Raw genomic sequence first — 13,233 nt, forward strand, 5'->3', positions numbered from 1 at the left:
AAGAAAGAGGCGGTCTTACTAGGCCTTGTGAGCTTTCAGAAAATGCAAGTGCAGAGAGAGAGAAGGGATGAGGGAGGAGGTAAGTGCTAGGGGTTCCACAGAGGGAAGTGCTAGGGAGTAAGTTGCAAGCAGCTGTTAAGTGCCTGGCAGTGAATCACTTGGTAAGAGTGGTCAACTGCCAATATAGTAAGTGCAGGCCTGTGAGACATCACAGGCCAGTGGGCACCAAAAGGCAAGTGCTGGGAGTGGGAGAAGACTAAACGGCGATTGGGGGTTTGGGGTGGGAGAGAACCCAGAAGGACACATAAGGACACCGGTCACCAATCTCAGCAACTGTGGGGTTTAGCAAGGGAGGGAGAGGGGGAAGGAGGAAGTGAAATGGAAAGTATTGAGGAGCTTCTGTAATTTGAGGAGATCTGGCTCAAGACAGAGAGAAAGGGGGAGGCTGTTCCAAAGGAGGGAGCCAGCCGAGGAAAGAGATCAGCCACCAGCTCGCTGTTTAGAGAATCGCTTGACACGCAGAGAGTTGGCGCCAGAGGAGCATAGAGATCTGGAGGGAGAATATTTAGTGAGAGCCAGTTGTAGATCACGTGGTCCCCAGACAGCCTAATGGATGATGCAGAAGGACTTGAATTTGATCTTTGTTGCAACCGTGAGACAGTGGAGAGATTTTGGGGTTGGAGAGATGCAGTCCCTGGGCTAGAGGCCAAGGATAAGTCTTGCAGCCCTATTCTGGATACGCTGGAGGGGACATATAGAGGAAGAGGGTAGATTAAGGAAGAGGCTGTTAAATTAGTCCAGCCTAGGGAATACCAGAGCTCTAGAGACATTAAGCTTCTGGGGGAAAGTGAGGAAAGGAAGGATTCCTTTGAGGAGGTGGAGTTGAAGGTGGGCCTTCTTGGCACGATCCTGGATGTGAGGGAGGAAGGAAAGGGAGGAGTCGAAGATGACTCCAGGTTTCTGGCTTCAGATGAAGAAGGGGGAGAGCCTGTCGAGGGTGGCCAGAGTGAAGGGAAGAAAGAGGGAGCAGGAGACCCAAAGGTAAGGATCTCAGTCTTGCTGGCGTTAAGGCAGAGATCATTAGGCAGTCCGGAATGCTGGAGGAAATAAGTAGAGGAGTGGAGGGAAGTTTGAAAAAGATTTGTGTTCATCTGCATAACACTGGAAGTATGGGGGGAAAAGTGGAAATTAGGTCTGCAGATAGATGTTAAAGAGCCAGGGAGAAAGGTTGGCGCCCCTGGGAATGCTATGGGTGGAGATTGAGGTGGGAGAGGAGAAAGAGCCCAGGATATCCTGGGAGGGACGGTCAGTGAGGAAGGAGGTCAGCCAGTCCACTTCCCGCTCCAAGATACCAATGGTATTGTGGAGCCGTTTTGTGAGGATGGAGTGGTTGACCGTATCAAATGCAGAGGAGAGATCAAGTAGAATTAGAACAGCTGGAGAGTTGGAGTCAAGAGATGCAAGCAGTTCTTCACAGGTGTTCATGTGAGCAGTTTCCGTGCCTCGGAATTCAGATTGGTGGTTGTGTAGGCAACCAACAAGCTCAGTATGCTGGGCCAGTTGTGGGTAGACAAGCTTCTCCAAGAGATTCCCATGGAAGGGAGTGATCGAGATGGGGCGGTAGTTAGCTGGACACGAGAGGTCGGTGGAAGGTTTTTTCAGAAGGGGGTGCACAAGAGAATGCTTTGGGAAAGAGGGGAAGGCCCCAGTAGCAAGAGAATGATTACAGAAATCAGCAAGTGCAGGGGCAAGGGATTCAATATTGTTCTTAATAGTTCTGGAAGAACAGGGGGAGACCTGTTTGGAGGAAACCTTCATAGAGCGGACAACTCTAGTGCCCTCGTCGGATTTGATAGGAGAGAATGAGGAGGGAAAGGCAGAGGGATGATTGGAGGCTTTAGGTGGCATGGGAATGGGCGGAAGACGGGAGGGGGAGAAGGAAGAAAGAGTGCTCAGGATGTCCTGAGTTTTTGCAGTGAAGTGAGTGGCCAATGCATTGCAGAGGGTCTGAGAGGGAAGAGGCGAGGTGGAGACGGCTGAAGGGTTGACTAGTTTCTAGCAGATTTTAAAGCGTTCAGCCGTGTTGTTGGAAGCACCAGAGATGCGTGCCTGGATGTGGGCCCTTTTCTTGGAACGGATGGAAAGTCAGTATTGTCTTTGGAGAAGGTGACAGGCCAGTTTGTCAGAGGGTGAGCCTGACCTCTGCTACTTCCATTCCGCAGCTCTCCACTTGCGTTTCAGGGCTGCAAGTTCAGAGTCGTACCAGGTGTTACACTTGGTGGCATTTTCCAGGCGGATCCTCATGCTGGTGCAAGAATGTCAAAAGTGTTAGCAATGGCAAGATGGAGGTTGCTAGAGCGGAGTCAGAGGTAGAGTCTGCGGTGGGGGAAGATAGGGGATGAAGGTGGATGCGAAGGCAGCAGCTGACACTCGTTTCATCGGGTGGATGTCAGTGAACAAGGTTGACAGCGAGGATCCAGGTGCGAGGAGAGGAGGGAGTGGGGGGGGGCAACAGATCAGTTTGAATCAAAGCATTGAGTGGGTAGCACCAGAAGGGAGAATGGAGAGGGAGAGTGAGGTGCAGAGGTCACGGAAGAGAGTAGACACTGTGAATGATGAGTCAAGATGGATATTGAAGTCACCCAGGAGAAGGTGTTTAGAAGTGGATGTGAGGAGAGAGGAGAAATCAGCCCATTCTGATAGGAACAGGGTGATAGAGCCAAGTGGCCTGTAGATCAGGGAGGAAGTGGGAGGGATGACCAGCTTTCAGACTAGGCTCTCGAAGGAGGTGTGTGGATGGGTGGGTATGAGGGAAGAAGGAACCCACTCTGAGATCATCAGAGCACCCACACCGCCAGCACAGTTAGGGCAGGGCTTGGAGATGATGATGTAGCCATCAGGTAGAAAGGAGTCTAAAGCGGTGACTAAGCTGGCCTTGAACCACATTTCGATGAGAGCGAGGATATCTCAGAGAGAGAGGCAGATTTCAGCAGAGTGTTTGATAGCAGGGCGAGCATTAAGCGTGGCTAGATGCATCCGGTCACTGCCTTCTAAGGTTTTCTGATGACGGGTACAGGGGCGCGGTACACCAGTCGAAGGAGGGGAGCAGAGAGAGAGAGAGAGGTAGGAGCAGCAGGTGTAGGAAGGAAGCTGATGAGGGACAGCAAGTGCCGATAAAAGAGGAGGCGGTTGGGTTGAAGACCCTGAGCCATGATAGTGCCATTGCGATAGACATTAATGATACACCTGGTTGATGATAATCCTGCCAAGAGTACTTCCCATCTAGTGCCACCACTAATGGGTGAAGATGTGTGAGGAGAGAGAGTAGAGATAAGATGAGGAGACCTAAGATCTGGAGAGTGGACAGAAATGAGGATATCGGTGTCAATCTGTCTAGAAGTTGCCCTAACGTAGGTGTCTGCAATGGGTAGACCAGGATTGGTGCTCAGCATGTCTTTTTAAAGCTTTTTCATTCCATACATCGTAAGAGAGGGAGGATGGGTGATAGTATAGCAGATAGAATACATATGGGGAAATGGTGCGTGCCATAGGGCTGGTAGAGAGGTAAGGATAGATGCTAGAAGGACTGCACAGCACCAAGTAACTCACCAGGCAGCCTAGTAGTTAAGACAAAAGCGAGAAAACCGATGCAATAGAAACACTTGAACCCCAAGAATGAGGGTGTTGGGTTGTTAAATACACACCAGGATTCGAATTTCACCAAAAGCGCAGAAATACAATGCACAATGTGGGTGAAGTATTGTTACAAACGCCAGGATTCGAATTATAACAAAGCATATAAATGCATTATGTAGAGGGGAATTGTAAGGCATTGAAAAGACAGAATAGTATAGGCACACCTAGGTTCAACAGTTGTGTGTCAGTAAGAAGGCATAACATAGTTCAGGAAATCTCTTGCATCTACTTTGGTGGGAGAAAGCTCCAGAGGCACAAGTCTGTGGGCTGGCCCGCTGCATGCTGGGTAGCTGTTCCATGATGCTGCAGGTGCTAGAGCGTGAGTATCTGTGGGGGAGCCTACGAGCACTCAATGCCCGGGTAAGCACGGACAGGGCCCTTAGAGGAGGGCATTGGTAAGGGAGGGCAGCTATTGCCTTCCCGCTACCCGGATTGGCCCATGTTGGGGCAGGGCAGGCACTCCAGTAGTGCATATTGCGGCAGCCATGTTGGAAAGTTGCTTCGACCGGGTATCAGAATAGCCCAGTTGGGCTTTGCCATGAAGCTCCTGACAAAAAACACAAATCTGGACTGCAGCACTGGAAAGATATTATTTAGCTCTGCACCAGGCACAATTTTGGTAATAATGTACAATGCAGAGCACTCGGCGCTATAGTCACAAAAAAGAGCACTACCCCACAAAGCAAGCCCTCAGGGGCTTACCTCGATGTTAAGAAGGCAAACACTGCTCCTGCAGCCTCATGTAGAAAGAGGGAAGGCCCTGGAGGTTTCTCTTGATTGCCGTGATGAAGGGAGAATCAAACATCTATTCCCCCAGTATAGATGATCGCCAATTCTGCTCATGCCTGGCAGATAACTCCCGCTGGATTGTGGACACGCAATTAGTATGGGCAGGAGACTTCAACACTTACTTGACATTTACAAAGATAGATCAAATACTAGGCCTAGATCCCGAGCGCTTGCGGCAAGTGAGATCCATACAGCCATGTCCTCCTTCAATATTAAAGATGTGTGGCATACTCTAAATGGGAACACATCAGATTTTTCGTTCTACTCCTCAGTACGCAATATGTATTTCGTGCCTAGATCCCATATTGGCTCGCCTTCCTTAATACAGAGAACTCTATCTTGCACTGTACTATCCGGAACTATTTCGGACCACTCACCGGTACACTGGACATTCGAGTTCAATGCTACCTTAAGTAGGAGACCCCTCTGGTGATTCAAGCTGCAGGCTCTGCTAGATATAGAATTTAAAGGGAGATGGATTCAGCAAGTTCTGCATTCTTTGAGGCCAATCTGGGCTGTACACCATGAATGGCGTCAGAATGGGATGCTTCCAATCTATACACGAGAGGGATATGTATGGACTACTGACAGTACGTGGTGAGCTGACAGGCCTAGAGAAAGATTAAGGCTTTGGCGCTCCAAATGTCTTGCTCTCCAGATGGCTTGCTCTTCGGATAAGATGCTCTTTCTACCTCTGAAGGTCAAGTTGGAGAAGATTAGATAGGCTGCAAACAGTGAAATTCATTTTATGGATAGTCCGATATTGGCCCATAGATACAGTCACATTAATGGGCCAGACCCCGCCTTTGCATGGCTGGTGAGGGTTGAGACAGGGGGTGCGAATATCACCGAACTTGAAAATGAGGATTGGCTGATGCACACTTCTCCAGATAAAATTCTGCCGACGATGCAAGCGTATTAAACTAAACTGTATATGCAGAATATGATTGCTATGCCGGATATATGTGCCTATGTCCAAGAGTTCCATCATAGCAGATTGTCTGAGGAAGCCATAGAGGTCTTGCAGTCCCCAATCACGGCACAAGAAATGTTTGCCATAAGGGACTGCACGGCCGCAAAGTCCCCTGACAGTTTCAATGCCGAATTTCATAAAGAGTTTGTGCCTCACCTGGTGAAAGTCTAGAAGGAAGCCCACATGAAAGGAGGTCTGCGTCCATCATTAAATGAAGCCCTGATTACCTTAATCCTAAAACTTAATAAAAGCCCCACCAGTTGCGCCTCCTATAGGCTAATTTCGTTACTCAATCTGAACACCAAAATCTTTCCTAAAGTCCTGGCATCATGCCTCATTACGCATGTCTCCCCTTATATCCATCTGGATCAATCTGGGTTCCTCCTGAGTAGATAGACAGCCTTAAACCTGCGCAAAACCTTTTCTTTAATGCCCCAAATCGATCCCAAGGCACAGGCAGTAGCTGCCTTCCTTGATGTTTCATTCCCTAGCTGTTTTTGATCCTGGAAACAGTGGGCCTATCTGGCTATTTCCTGAACAGTGTCCGATTGCTGTATTCCAGACCGCTAGCTACAATTCTTAGCATTGGGTACCCCTTTGGATCCCTTTAAACTTGGTAAGGAGACCAGGCAGAGATGTCTGCTGTCGCCTCTCCTCTTTGCCATTACGATGGAACCATTGGTGATCAGAATTGGACAGCTGTACGCAGAGAGGGGTTTAGCGATGAGTGGCAGGAGAGAAGTCTTCTTTGTACGTGAACAATGTTCTCCTATATATTAGAAACCTTAAAACCAACCTGAATCCACTGACCCAAGAGGTGCTTAATTTTGGACCGCCCTCTGGGCTGCGAATTAATTGGTCCAAGTCGCTACTGTTTAATCTGAATGATGAAACTGTGTGCCCACCCGATAAAGGTAACTACGAGTGGGAAAGTTCCTCAGTGAGATATCTTGGAGTCAAGATCAGCCGAGACTATAAGAGACTTCAGGGAGATAATCATTGGTCCATTTTAGAGTCATTGAGACATAAGGTGGCAAGATGGACACTGTTACCATTCCCATTTTGGAGCAAGATTTCCCTCACTAAAATGCTTGTCCTCCTTTAGATGCTTTATTTCAAAATATCCCGGTCTACCCTGGTAAACTATTTTTCCATCAGCTGCAATTCCTTTTGATCCAACTAGTCTGGTACCCTCAAAGTCCCTGAATTTGCTGGGATGTGTGCACTAGGCCATGTCAGAAAGGCAGCCTCTCAGTCCCTGACATGGAAATTTATTCCTTGACTGCTCGGGCTCACTTTGCGTGCTGCTGGATACTGGGCAAACTTCCACACCCTTATCTTCGGGCTGAACGTACCTCAGCAAGCCCCTAGACATTGCATTTCTAGTACAAGCTATAGTGAGTGCAAATATGACGTGGTACGCTGTACCAGGGATGCTGCGCCACACATACCTTACAACCCCATATGTGCCGGAGTTTGGGCTCTGGGGGATCCTGACTCTAGAACTTACCTGTGACAAATGAATAGCATGCCCCTGGACTAAGGTGGTATTTGTGTGCCTGGGAGACATGTACACCGAGGGATTGTTTGTTGCACAGCAACAGTTTGACAAGGTGGGTGGGGGTCTTGGCCCTATATTTCAATACCTTCAAATTTGAAAGGCCTTTCATAAATGGGAACCTGGTTTAACCGTTGAACCCGCGTCATCCCCTCTCTTGAAGTACATGGTGATGCACTTTAGGTGTGGTCAAATGGTCTCCACGTTACATAAATTGGCGCAGGGTCACTTGGCACAAAATCGAAATGAGAAAATGATTAACAGGTTTCATTGGATAACTCATTGTAGGGGAGAACATGTACCTACATCCGCAAAGTAGCGCTAAATGCTAGATATAAACCTATAGAGTATTAGATATTGCACCCGCCATACATGACTGCAGCGAGACAAACCAAATTCGACCTGATGCAAGAAGATGCCTGTGTAAAATTTGATGGTGTGGTTTCTACCTGATTTGGTCCAGTCCACTGATGCAGTGTTTTTGGGTTAAAAGCCTGGATATGGTGAGTAAGATGTTAGGAAATGCTATTCCTCCTCTTCCTCCTCCACCAATGGTGTCTTCTTGAAGGGAGCTGTGACCTGTCCAAAAAGTCTAGAAAGCTGCTTGCAATGTGCCTTATCTTGACCAAGCGTTGTATCCTTCTGTCGTACCTCTGCATCAGTTGATGATTGGTTGAATGATCTCGTTTGGATAACTTACATAGAAATCAATTATTGGAATCGGATGCCTCCTGGCTCACGACTGGCAGACGTATGTTCTGAATTCAGGGAATATCTGAAGACCCTTCCGAGGACTTTCAGCTGTACCTCTGTTAGGAAGAATTCTCTGTTTAGGCTGAATTTCCTAACCTAGTGAGTCCCCAGCAGCTTTGCTGGATTTCTGGAGTTTGTTTCTTTCTCCTGCCAAGAGTGAGACTCTCTTTCTCCCACTCTTGGGCATGATTTGTGGTGTTCCTTTGAATGTTAATGTTTTCATGGGCTATGGGGTCTTTTACTCCATAGAGTCTCATATGTTTTTTTCTATGTGTGTTACACCGCACCCTCCGTGCAGTAACACCGGGGTGTCATAGTGACCCCCCCCACCATAGACTGTATACCCTGGGACTGACTACTGTCTCCCAGGGCATGTAAAGTCACCATTGGCTTTACTAGTCCTAAATTACTAACAGAACCAGTACAAACCATCATATTGTGGACGTACTGGTAGGGGCAATTCGATTGCCCCTGGGTCTGTTATTCGAGGGGGCACTGTCCCGTCCCCCCTTGTTGAGTTTTGGCTGGTGGCAGTGGATACTACTTTTTATATTCAACCGCAAATATATCTCTATGGGATTTTCCCATTGTTCGAGGCTAATACTTTTTAACATAGCCTCTAACATACCGCCGGTTTATTTATTTAATATTAATTCACCGGTTGGCATTTTCTGCCAGAACTCGGTTTTAAAATGGCGTTTGTGTTCGCCTCTGTAACTCCAAACCAAAGGTCGAGCCCTTTGTTCCACTTTTTGGCGGGCTTCTCCACAGAAGCCTCCAAAAGTGGTGCCACTCTGTCTGGGTACCACAGGGGGTGTGGGAGGGGGTTTAGGCACCCTGGACTGAGTTGCCTTGGCAACTCAAGTCGCACTCTTGTGTGATTGGCCCAAGTGGTGAGCCGGCCGGCTCACCACTTAGCATGTTTGATTGACAGCTAGGCTGAGTGAATGAGGGTGTGCTGCATAAAAGCAGGGCTTTTGGGACTGGAACTTCAGAAGTCGCCACAGGACCTGAAAATCCGACGAGGGGGAAGCTGAGCCGACCTGCTACGATGACACCACCGGTGGAGCCCTGCTGAACCGACTCACCACTTCCCAACAACAGAGGAGATCTCCCTGCTGGAGAGTCTCCTTCCCCTGACTGGTGGGCACAACCAGTTTACCTTTTTTGCTCGCATCCCAGGACGTCTGGTGGTCGAATTGACCGTGCCAAGCACCCCGGCAACCGGATAGCCACTGACCCCTGGACTGCGAATAAAAGGACCGCTCCTTTTAATTGAGAACTCTGCGGCTGGTTTATTCCCTGGCAGTGCAACGGACTCCTGCTTTCCTCCCCGACGAGATCCTCTCTTCCCCCGGATGGAGCACCGACTTGCACCCGCTGCCAGGAACAACTGCCCCCGCTGGAGCGTTCTCACCATTTTAAGGTACCGTGTCCGCCAGGCCTCCCTTTCTAAAGATTGCTACAAGGTAACAATAATCCCTTAACCTTCTGGACTGGGCTGGCCGCCTTGACCATCTAACTGGTCCCTTTCTGTTGATCCAACTGCTTCTGAAACTATTGCGAGACTTTTGGGCACTTTTAACCGTGTGACCTTGGACACATTTCGACCGGAGCCTCTTAAAGTGGGTCCGGCCTTGTTAACTTTGACTTTACGGTTTTAACCTGCCTTCTTCTCCTACTGTGTTCTTCCAAAAGGGTTGGGATCTGTTTCTATCTTTGCTTTGTCTTTCTCTCCCTTTTTAACAGATTGATTAGAGTGCCATCTTCGTTAAGCGCTCACTGCTGTCTGAGAATAAGTGTTGCCTTACTTAAGACTTGTCTAATAATCGTTGAAGGGAGTGTATATCTTTTAATGACCGTGTTTCTGAACTGCTTAACATTAGTGCCAGTGTGTTTAACTAGATGTGTTTTTAAATAAATAATTATATCTCTTTTACACCAAGCTCTGTTCAGTGTTTGCTTGTTCTACTGGGTTCTTTTGACCTATTGTGAATACTCTGTATACTGCCTAACTCTTCTTGAGAGAAGTCTGACTGCTCAGCCACAGCTACCAGGTAAGTCTGGGTGGTACAGACTGCTACCAATTGGGTTTACTCCCAACCACCTGTAGTCTTAAATCTTTTGCAGTGGTCCCAGTTCCACAGGTTTCTGCCTTACAACCTCGTTACTCTATTTCGTCTTCAACTATTCTAAAGATTATAAGTGGTGCCTAGGTCATTATTACATTGTTGCTAATGCTTGGATTTATGGTTTGTTATTGTTTTATTTTTGTGCTATGATCGAAAAAATAAAGTTAGTTAAAAAAAAGAACTTGTACCTAATCCTTTCGCCTCAGAAATCCAAGTACATTTTACGTGAGAAGTCCCTTCTTAGCCCATTAAGAGATTTATACTTTTTCACAGGGAAATGTCAAATATATGAAATTAGTTTAGAGAAAAAGGGGATTCAATCTATTCTATTGGACTACGAACAATGGTCTTCTCCTGTTAGGCGAAGTGGTGTGATGTAAACAAAGATGTTCTACTTTATTTCGTTTTGTCACCAATTGGTAGACCAACATGGGACAATACAAAACTTGGTTAAATGTGCCTACGAAGGAGGAGGGAATGCAACTGCAGTATTTAACGCATGGAATTTTAAGTTATAAGGGCTGGCCGACGTAAAGGTGGGTCGCCTGTACCAGAGATTTACATTGAAAATTATTGACAATGTTCAGCTATGTTTTCTCTTACTGGGGTACTAAATATGCTACTTATTTTTTAGCATAGTTTAATGATAGGTACTGTAGGGCAGGCATGGTATCACAAGCAGAGACTGACACAAAAGAAATACATCTTCAAAAAATGTATTTAATATTTGTGGGGTTGGAAAATTCCTAACTTGCCCTAACACTAAGATGGGAGTAGTCTCTACCATCAAACGATAAACCAAACAGTCCTAGTGAAGTCCGTCAAATCAAAATGGCCTATGCTAACAAAACCTAATGCCTCCCCCATCTCTTGTACAAAAGTATAAAAAGGAGAAATGTATGCAAAAGGAAAAATCAGTGTGCAAATGATAATGTGGCTGAACCAGCCCTCCTCCCCACATTAGGCCTCACGGGGGAAGGTGATCCTTGTAGGCAGGATGACGCACTCTTGCTTGGCTTCCAACACAGTACACAGTTCAAATCCGTGGCTCGAGGTCCGCCTGGCCTTCCACGTTTAAACTTCCTTTCTTTGACTTCCAAAATAATGTTTCAACCGAAGCGTTCACACAGGTCCCCCTCTGCCGGGTTCAGACCTCTCACGAAACAGTTCACACAAAGTTGCAAGTGGGGCTCCCTTCCCCAAGCTTAAGACACTTCGGGTCTCCCTCAATTGGGCTCGGACCACTTACGGATGTCGACGTCTTTCGAATGTCCATGGGTTTTGTTACAGACCACCGCAGGACCACTTTGATTCAACGTTTACCGTTTCCTTCTCACTTCCTAATATCAGGGCCTTTGGAAAACGCACAGTATCTTTTCCCCAGCCCTGTGCAGGATCCCCCTGATATCCTTGCTGTGGCTTGTGTCTCCAGTACTTTTTGTTTCACTTTTCACTTTCGGACCACAAGTCCCATAAGGCTTTGTTCTTGCCTCTTTCTCATTATACTATCACTTGCACATTCTTCTTCTTTCCTTTTCTTTATATTCACATACTTTAAACTTCCAGTTCCAGAATGGACTGCTTCTGCACACTTTGTATACTGTTCTTTATCTTAGCTTTCAGAAATCTTGCTCTCACATGCCCTTTCCTTGGTAGTAATGTACTTCACATATACACAAAATGTTCATTTAGTTGTGTTTACTTAATCCTCGCGCACCGGGCTTCTCTGAGCTTTAGACGCTCACCGGCTGCTGCGTGGCACTGTAACAATTTCCTTCATTCAGCCTTGGGACGGGGGCTCACTCTCATTGCCCCTCTGATGCCTGTGCTCTCTTTACCCCAGGGGAACGAGCACCTGTTCACACAATGTCCGTAGCAGGTACTTTGCCTGGTTCCAGCTCTCGGGAGGCACCGCTCCCTTGTCGTGCTGCAGCCGTTCTCACTCAGTGGGTCAGCGATTTGGCACTCTGTGTTCCTACTCTCTTCTGGTCCAGTAGTCCTCTGCTTTGCAGTCTCATCGGTGTGAAACAGGTTCCCAGCTCACTCACTGTGCTGTTTAGAACCACACCTTTTATACTTTGCCTATCGGTTAAGTGAAGTCAGGTGTGGATGATTTAAAATGACTTGCCTGACTTTGCCCGACTTCATTAAGGTGACAACATTGCCGTTCTCCATAGGAAGCTGTTCCCTGTTGATCCCTGTGGGAAATCTTCCTTCCTCTTTGCTTGCTCTTCTTAGTCCCAATGATTGGGGATGGGGGTGTGGGATATTAAGGTAAGTGACTCCTGACAGAAGAGAAGACGGTTCTGGCTTGAATAGGTGAAAGGGAGGAATCTCGAGTCTCCAGCCTGGGTACTTTCCACCCATTTCCCTGCATTCCATTCTCTTGGTCAGTATCTGAGGCATTGTGGGGCTGGTAGTTATCTGAGAGTTTGTACACTCCTTTATATTTTCTGACTGGGATGGGTGGAACTGGGTATGTTAATTGGAATAAAGGGGGAGTAAACGGGAGAATACCATTAGGTTTCTCACAGCACCCACACTTAAATAACTGTTGCTTCTTCACCTGTATTCAAAGAAATGTGATTAAATGGTGTCAATGTGGAGGACAAGGAATGTGCTTGGTTCACAAAGGTAGGCAGTGGTGGAGTAAGTTGCAAGGCAGACCCTTTTGCTTGCAATGTTTGGGCATGTTCTTGTACCTTCATATTTTAATGTTTTCCCTCGCATGCAGTGATATAATGGATATACCAAATGTTGCTATTTTATAGTTGTATTGAAGATTGTTGCATGCAGGCGCAATTGTGTTTTATAACACCACAGTATATTTCTTTTGTCTCGTATAGGTGTCTTGCCAGACCTACCTCCATCAAACCGTCTCTTTGCTGGCCCCTCTTTTGGGAATTCATGCGCAGTCAGTAGAATCTCAACTAATTATTCAGGTAAGAACATTTCTTGCAAGCATTCTAGACTATTGTGATGGGCAAAATGACAATTTGTTAGGGGTTAATGTATGTTGACCTGTTAATACCCAAAACCATGTTCATTCAGTAAGCACACCTGTACAGCTTACTCTTTCGATTTTTTTTTCCATTTTTTTTTCATTTGTTCATAATTAATCTTACTATAAGACTTTTCAGTATGATTATTAAATGTGCCATTTTATAGCAATAACAATATACATATTGCTCTCTGCCAAAATATGTGCATGCTCTATATGATCGTGCTTGTGAAATAAGTGTTATTTATAACAATTGCAATGGAAAATCAATGTTTTTACACATATTACTCATACTTCCCATCTCCTTTTCTCCATCCTTGTGGGTGTCCCC

The 13,233-nt window shown here is 46.7% G+C and overlaps 1 protein-coding gene across 2 annotated transcripts in view; it reads left to right on the top strand.

Annotated features, from left to right (window-relative positions):
- The window catches only part of FIRRM (FIGNL1 interacting regulator of recombination and mitosis), a 1,502,596-nt gene that overhangs the window by 1,296,642 nt on the left and 192,721 nt on the right, over positions 1-13,233 (top strand). For both annotated transcript variants that reach the window (XM_069641302.1, XM_069641303.1), the window contains one exon: positions 12,748-12,843. In XM_069641302.1, the coding sequence (XP_069497403.1) occupies positions 12,748-12,843 (96 nt within the window). The remainder of the gene's footprint in view (positions 1-12,747; positions 12,844-13,233) is intronic.

This window comes from Ambystoma mexicanum, chromosome 1q (assembly GCF_040938575.1).
Source record: "Ambystoma mexicanum isolate Mex_15411 chromosome 1q, UKY_AmexF1_1, whole genome shotgun sequence".
NCBI lineage: Eukaryota > Metazoa > Chordata > Amphibia > Caudata > Ambystomatidae > Ambystoma > Ambystoma mexicanum.